Raw genomic sequence first — 7359 nt, forward strand, 5'->3', positions numbered from 1 at the left:
CTCACACAGGAAATAGATGACTGAAAAAGACAGACCCTCAGGTAGGCGGGGCATGCCCGGTGCTATACTAATGTGACAGACCTGACTAAAAATAATAAAAGTCCACACGTTGTCTTTCACCTATTCCTCCCTATTTAGATCAGATGAGGAAAGGAAGCCACTTTAGACTGTTGAGATGCTTGATAAATAAAGGTTAAATAATATATATATATATATATTTTTTTTAAGCATCTGTATATCCATGGCATCTCATGGTATTAATGCTGTGTTTTTCAGCCCCCCCCCCCCCCCCCATCTATAACCCAGCTCTTGGAGACAGGCCTAGTGGCCATGGCGAAAGACCCGTTGGGTGAAGCTGGTCTTCATTTTGATGAGCTCAACAAGCTACGGGTGCTGGAACCAGAAGTGGACCAGAAGACCAGGGAGCTCAAGGAGGAGTGTGAAGACTTTGTTGACAGTAAGAGCAGTCCATTTAGCTTCTGTTCTGTGTCCCAAATGGCACCATATTCCCTATATATAGTGGGCCCTGGGCAAAATTATTGCACTATATAGGGAATAGTGTGCCAGTTGGACTGTACCCATTGGTGTTAAGTTTCATGACTTGCATAGAATATTGTGGAGATGTCCACTTGCACATGTTCTTAATGTTAAAACTGTGTTCTTCAAATGTTGTTGACACCTAATTTACCAAATAGTGTTTTACTAACTTTCGTGCATTCATTCAATACATAGAAATCAGCCAGTTCCAGAACGTAGTGGGTGGTCTCATTGAGCTGGTGGATGAATTGGCAAAAGAGGCAGAGACAGAAAAGATGAAGGTAAGGGGTTGTGAGTTTCTTAGTCCATCTTTACAGGGCTCAGACACACACACAGATGCCATAACTTTTTGTTCAACTCGTTTCAAAGTCAATTGTTTTCAACGTGTCAGTCAGATCAACGTGACCGCTGGCTCTACAATCTGCTTATCTGCAAGCAATTTCTGGTTGAAAACAAAACGGTGTACTTTGACTGCTAGCTAGCTAGGCCACTGAGTACACTTGCTGCACTTTTCCGTGGGAATGACCTGAGGGATTCTTATCTGGGTGAACAACATGCTGCTGCACTGCCTCCTTCTCCCAGGCTATCGGAGCCAGGAACCTGTTGAAGTCTGTGGCCAAGCAGAGGGAGGCCCAGCAACAGCAGCTCCAGGCCCTGATAGCAGAGAAGAAGATGCAGCTGGAGAGGTAAGAAGACTTGTAGCCTGGTCCCAGATCTGATCTCGCTAGCCTGGTCCCAGATCTGATCTCGCTAGCCTGGTCCCAGATCTGATCTCGCTAGCCTGGTCCCAGATCTGTTTGTGCTTTTGCCCAATCCATTGTCAAGCCAAACATGTTTGGTAGGACAATTCCATAAGGAGTTGGCAAGAGCGCAGAAACAGACTGGCACCCAGGCTATATTAAAGAGACCAGAAACAGACTGGCACCCAGGCTATATTAGAGACCAGAAACAGACTGGCACCCAGGCTATATTAAAGAGACCAGAAACAGACTGGCACCCAGGCTAAGACTAATTCGTTTTTTTCAATCTTGTTCTGATGACAGCTGATTGGTAAAATGTGCCTCGAGGGCAGAAATGAACGTGTTTGGTAAAATGTATTAGGCAAGAAATGTACGACTGAGGTCAAGTCTCTTTGTGAAATCAATAACGATGTGGAAATCTATTTAGTTAGTGTCTCATTCTCAGTGGTTGACCTTAAAGTCAGTCAATTATTTAGTCAGTTAATTACTGGGGTTTAATTAAGTTTGTGTTTGTTTGTAATCTATTCCAGGTATCGCATTGAGTATGAAGCTCTCTCCAAAGTGGAGGCTGAGCAGAAGGAGTTTATTGAACAGTTCATTCTGCAGAAATAAGGCCCGAAGTGTGTGTCCGTGTGTGTGTTAGTGACCATTTTTCCAGGGTGCCTGTATTGTTTTCTATGGGTGATATCCACTACACTATGGGTTAATGGGAATCACTCATCTGAACAGAATAACCTCTCTTACACTTCACAAGCAATCCAAAACTGTTCCAACTAAAACACAGGTTTGGCCCAGACACCAACAGACAAACTACATGCAAAGTTAGAAGACAATGTATAACACCATCAAATGTTCCTCACTAGCAGGTGTCTAAGTGACAATCCCCCCCCCCCCCAGTTATCTATTTTTAGCATTTAAGTGTTGGAATGCTTGAATATAGTTCAAACCTGAGGCTCTATAGGTGTCATGCCTTTCACAACACTACAGTATGTCAGTCAACCAAATGGGGGAAGAAAGCTATTTATATATATGAAGGAATTTATTTATACTATTTAATACTGAATAATTACTCTGTATATATAGTTTTATTACCTTTTCTACAAGTGGGAAAAACAAAGTACAGTATGTGCATGTTACTGTAAATAATTTCATGATTTTGAAAACAATTAATTTTATTTTTGCTGTGTGTTGCGCCCCGCCCGCCCCCCCCCCCCCCCCCCATTTGTATCTTAATTCTGTTTACATCTAAGGTACGAATATGTTCAAGGTTTTATCATTTCACCTTTGTCTGTGGTACTACACCAACACATTTACCCTCAGGTGGCTTATTGGAATTTCAGGCCAGTGTTTAAAAAAAACATTTAAAAGTAAAGTGCATTTCAAAGGTATATTATACATTTTATGTTTACAATAAATATCAAGACATTAGAAAATATGAGCATCCTCTGCATTCATCTTATCCATGTTAAAAGTTAGTATACCAACTTAGTGGACCAACTTCATCAAAAGATGAGATATACTTGAATAAAAAGGATTTGCACATTTTGATTCTCTTGGTGTCAACATTCTTGACTATTGCTAAACATATTAATTGTTAAGAATGTTTAAAATAACTATGGTGTTTTTTTTACTTTGAAATGTACCAATTGACAATTCATCACTTGAGGAGAATAAAAAAATCACTATGAAAATGAGTACTGTAGACTAGAGGTATGATAGCCTGGAAAGACAGCCGGGTCACAGCTTGAGATTCAGAATATACAGGTGGATTAGTAGCCTGAGTGCCAATCTGTTTGTGCCATCATGCCAACTCCTTGTCAAACCAAACAGGTGACAAGGACAGCAATGGAGTTGGACAATAGCACAAACAGACTGTTACTCAGGCTAGAAATGAGTGTGTTTTATTTGATCTTCTTGGCCTTAGCTGAGCCCTTTCCTCCCTGAGTGTTGGTGTTGTAAGCCGAGCTGAAGAGCATTGTAAACAGCAGCATCAGAGGAATCAGGAGGTACGGAGCGTAGATGGCTGCCAGGGTGTAACGCTCCTTCTGGGTCTGGGGGCCAGGGTGGGGCTCTGTGGGGAAGGGGTAGTAGAGGATGTGGGCTAGGATGGGGACCAGGGTGGTGACTACGTGGGTGGAATACACAATGGCTGGAGTCCTGATCCACTTGCAGCCTCCTGGAAGAGAGGATGGTTGATGGAACAGAATTAGGTTGATTCCCCTCAGTGTTATGACAGACTTACCTGCCTTGTCGTCATGTCTGATTTTATGACAACGTCGGTGTCCTATTCCCTATATAGTGCACTACTTCTAATCAGGGCCCTGGTCAAAAGTAGTGGGACACAGGGAATAGGATGCCATTTGGGATAAATGTACTGATAGAGGGGTGTTAAGGAATGGGCATCCGCTAGAGGTCACACTTGAGTTACACATGACTATCTACAACGTGCCAAATCAAACGTATCTTGCAACATGGGCTTAAATGTTGTAATTCCAAATACCACAGATTTTTACATTAGTTTGCTAGCCAATATGGGTCGTCCCAAATGGCACCCTATTCCCTATGTAGTGTACTAGTTTTGACCTCTCGTCCAAAGTACTGAGCTAAAGGGCCATTTGGGATGAATCCCATGTTATCTGACCTTTCAGGAAGGCGTATGCAGCTATGGGGAAGAAAGGGGTTTGGACCAGGGCCTCGCAGAAGATGAAGGACTTGAACCAGGTGGGGGGATCCAGCATCATGGGGTCTCTGAACTCAGCCCCATACCATCTCAAAACATCTTTCAGCTGTAAAATATATATATATTTGTAAACACTCAATGTTGCATCACTATAGGCACATTGGTTGTTACAAGTGATTTCTAACACCCCCCCCCCCAAAAAAAATATGGTGATATGATGCAGTCACCGTAACCCACTACAAACTTTCCTTCAAGGACCTACTACTACACACTGGTCAATTAAACATGTCAAACTTAACGTCGTTACCTGTTGAGGATACATCTGTGCAGGCAGCAACGCTTGAAGATCAATGAATAATGTAATAGGAATGTGAGAAGCAAAATAAAAGACAAATATAATTTCTAATATACGAAGAATACCCATATTGGATCAAAGGAAAGACACACCAAAAATATAAACAGCTATCTAAGCTTTAATTTAGATTTTTATCGAGAACGCATGCGAATTTGACAACGTTGAAAGAAAAGGGGGATAGGCTAGTGTCGTGGCAACGCATGTTGGATGGTTCGATTCTATTGGCCCTTTTGCTTGGTTGATCTAGCTGAGGGGCGGTACTGAATCTGTAGGCTCTTTTAAACATGTAGCAACCTTCCTTCCTCGACCAGTAATTACTTCAAGCCTAGGGAGGTAGATAAATAGAATTGAACCAGGCTCTATAGTATAAAATTACACGTCATTTTAGCGCGACACTCAATTCTTCATTGCTGTGACTTGCTTGCTAGTTGAGATTTCTGACCATGTTAAGCTGCGTTTAATTTAATTTATGTCGGTTTGATCGCGGGGGAGGCACTAGTAATGTCTGCAGTTTTCGGGTTGGCTATTTGTTTCAAGTGTATTAGTCCATAAATAAATATCTTTGCCAAAATTCGTCATCTCTCCCATGTCTTATTCGACTAGTTGTTCTGAAATGTTTATTGCTTGCCTACATTTTACTCCCTCTATGTTTAATATAACACACATACATGAATTATTCATTTCGGTTGCCTATTTTGTGGAGCGATGGGTAACGATGCTTCGTGGGTGTCAGTTGTTGATGTGTGCAGAGGGTCCCTGGTTCGAGCCCAGGTAGGGGCGAGGAACGGAACCTAAACTGTGCCACAGAAAGTGTTTGACTCTAGCCACAAAATCAAGGAAATTTGAAGGGGGGGGATTTCGGCAAGGCTATTTTCTTGCCTTGTTGACTTGATTATTCACATCATTCTTAGCTAAGTGGTATAGTCATGCGTTTCAATGGATATTGTTAATTCTGTCCATCTACTCCGATTTCAGAGCACTCACGCAGAATAATTGATGAATTTACAAACGCTGGGCTGGACAACGCCCGTTGAATATGGCCGGTGTCAGTAAACGTTGGCAAAAAAATAGTAATTAAATTGTTGCCAGCAGCACATTTACAGCCTAACCAGCTCTGCTAGGGTGAGTAAAATGGTCAGAGTGAGGTGTTTTCTCATTTGTGTCTGGAAGTAGCTAGCCAACGTTAGCCAGTTAGCTTGGGTGCTTGACAGCTGTTGAACGCAGGATCAACCCTACTCCTCGGCCAGAGCGTCTAGTGTGCGCACACTGAATGCTCTGAGAGAAAAACGCTCTGAATTTACAAATGGACAATCTGACAAAGGTTATGGATTTACGAACTTCAAGAGGGAACTCTGAGACTCGAGATTTAATTTACAAAGACGCGAAATTGTAAAATGTTTAGCTAGTCATTTGTTATGCTAACAAGCTAGCAAGAGGTTGCATAGCAACAGCATCAACTTCCGGTAGACAGGCGAAGCTCTAGTACACTTAACTGAAACGATACTGTTTGTTTACAGTATACTAAAATGAACTAACAGTATATAGTATATACTCATTAAGTATGTAGTATACAGTATGTTAGTATGGGTATTCGAACACAGCTACGGAGAGATGCTACCAAGACTGGGTTTCTAACTGTAATGACTTGAATGAGGTCACTGAGAAGAAGCGTCAACAGGGAACCAAGCCCACCAGGTAGAGGTAGGGGTGCCAAGAAGAGTTGCAATGCCTCTTCAAAGGACCCCTGAGAAGAACATTATGGTTGAGGTAGCTATAACACTATAACGTTACCTCTATAATTCTATAGCTAGAACGCTGTCTAATTTCTGAGACATTGACTCTTGCTACATTAACCAGCAGCTTATACAGCCGTCGATTACCATTGCATTTCTATCAGAAACCTGTATGCATGGGGGTGGTATATGTTTGTAATGTTTCTGATCTATGCATGAACGTGTGTGTGCGACACCTAGCCCCCCACACTCACTGTAGTAAAATACTTGTATTTAAACGTGTAATAGTGTTCACAATATGTTCATAATATAGGTCTAATGACTGCTCCATATTATTTTGCAGGTTGTCGTTACATACGACCCAAAATTGAATCATTCAAAACCAAGAGTTGCTTTCCCTGACAACAAGGAGTGGAAGCAGAAGAGGAAGGTAATTGCTTGAGAATTTCCTGGGAAATGATTAATAACTAATAACTAATTAATAATTAATAACAGATGAATAACTCGGCAATGAGCAACGTGGCCACCTTTGTAAAGTTAGCCTTGACACCGTATCCCAAGAAATCAGAAAGCAAATTGTAAAGAAAATGCAAGCTGAGGCCAAATCATATGCATTCCTGTTTTTTTTAACCTTGCATCTTGAGTAGTACCTCGTTGTTGTAACGCTTTACTTCCTCTTCTGATGAGGAATATGAAAGATCGGACCAAAACGCAGCGTGGTAAGTGTCCATGTTACTTTAATAGAACAGAACACGAAAAACACAAAATAACAAAGTGAAATAACAACGAAAATCGAAACAGTCCTGAATGGTGAAACAAACCCAAAACAGGAAACAACTACCCACAAACACAGGTGGGAACAGGCTACCTAAGTATGGTTCTCAATCAGAGACAACGATTGACAGCTGCCTCTGATTGGGAACCATACCAGGCCAAACACATAGATATACAAAACAAGGACAACATAGAACACCAGACATAGAATGCCCACCCAAACCCAAAAGGAAGAGGACTCTAATGAAAGGGAGAAAGAGGACTCTAATGAAAGGGAGGAGGAGGACCCTGATGAACCCTGATGAAAGGGAGGAGGAGGACTCTGATAGAACAGTGGAGACTGAAAACATTGGAATGAACTTCACCTGTGAGAGTGATTAGAGAATGTTTTCAGAGAGGATGTCTGTAGATTACAGATCTAGGCCAAGGCTACATCTCTGAACAATCGTAGTTCACAAAACGATAAAACCTTTGAACTGTACTTAATGGTCATAATATGGTCATAAATATGACATGACACTTATACTGACATCTTGAGTC

General features: G+C 41.6%; 2 protein-coding genes across 2 annotated transcripts; one reads left to right on the top strand and one right to left on the bottom strand.

The window, feature by feature from the left end:
* The first annotated feature begins 260 nt into the window (after positions 1 to 260).
* Positions 261 to 2822, top strand: LOC139548405 (intraflagellar transport protein 20 homolog). Its single transcript, XM_071358082.1, has 4 exons — positions 261 to 457; positions 733 to 818; positions 1120 to 1223; positions 1808 to 2822. The coding sequence occupies exons 1-4, from the start codon at positions 331 to 333 to the stop codon at positions 1887 to 1889; spliced, it is 399 nt and encodes a 132-aa protein (XP_071214183.1). The 5' UTR covers positions 261 to 330; the 3' UTR covers positions 1890 to 2822.
* On the bottom strand, positions 2651 to 4521 carry tmem97 (transmembrane protein 97). The gene is made up of 3 exons (XM_071358081.1): positions 4265 to 4521; positions 3919 to 4063; positions 2651 to 3453 (listed from the first exon to the last, which is right to left on the bottom strand). The coding sequence occupies exons 1-3, from the start codon at positions 4379 to 4381 to the stop codon at positions 3179 to 3181; spliced, it is 537 nt and encodes a 178-aa protein (XP_071214182.1). The 5' UTR covers positions 4382 to 4521; the 3' UTR covers positions 2651 to 3178.
* Positions 4522 to 7359: the final 2838 nt, after the last annotated feature.

This window comes from Salvelinus alpinus, chromosome 21, assembly GCF_045679555.1.
Source record: "Salvelinus alpinus chromosome 21, SLU_Salpinus.1, whole genome shotgun sequence".
NCBI lineage: Eukaryota > Metazoa > Chordata > Actinopteri > Salmoniformes > Salmonidae > Salvelinus > Salvelinus alpinus.

Bases quoted from the DNA above. Each gene is read 5' to 3' on its own strand.
- LOC139548405 (XM_071358082.1), top strand. From the start codon at position 331: ATGGCGAAAGACCCGTTGGGTGAAGCTGGTCTTCATTTTGATGAGCTC. The intron at 458-732 runs GTAAGAGCAGTC...TTCAATACATAG, and splicing joins GTGTGAAGACTTTGTTGACA to AAATCAGCCAGTTCCAGAAC. The intron at 1,224-1,807 runs GTAAGAAGACTT...AATCTATTCCAG, and splicing joins AAGAAGATGCAGCTGGAGAG to GTATCGCATTGAGTATGAAG.
- tmem97 (XM_071358081.1), bottom strand. From the start codon at position 4,381: ATGGGTATTCTTCGTATATTAGAAATTATATTTGTCTTTTATTTTGCT. The intron at 4,064-4,264 runs GTAACGACGTTA...TATATTTTACAG, and splicing joins CACAGATGTATCCTCAACAG to CTGAAAGATGTTTTGAGATG. The intron at 3,454-3,918 runs GTCAGATAACAT...CCTCTCTTCCAG, and splicing joins TGCATACGCCTTCCTGAAAG to GAGGCTGCAAGTGGATCAGG.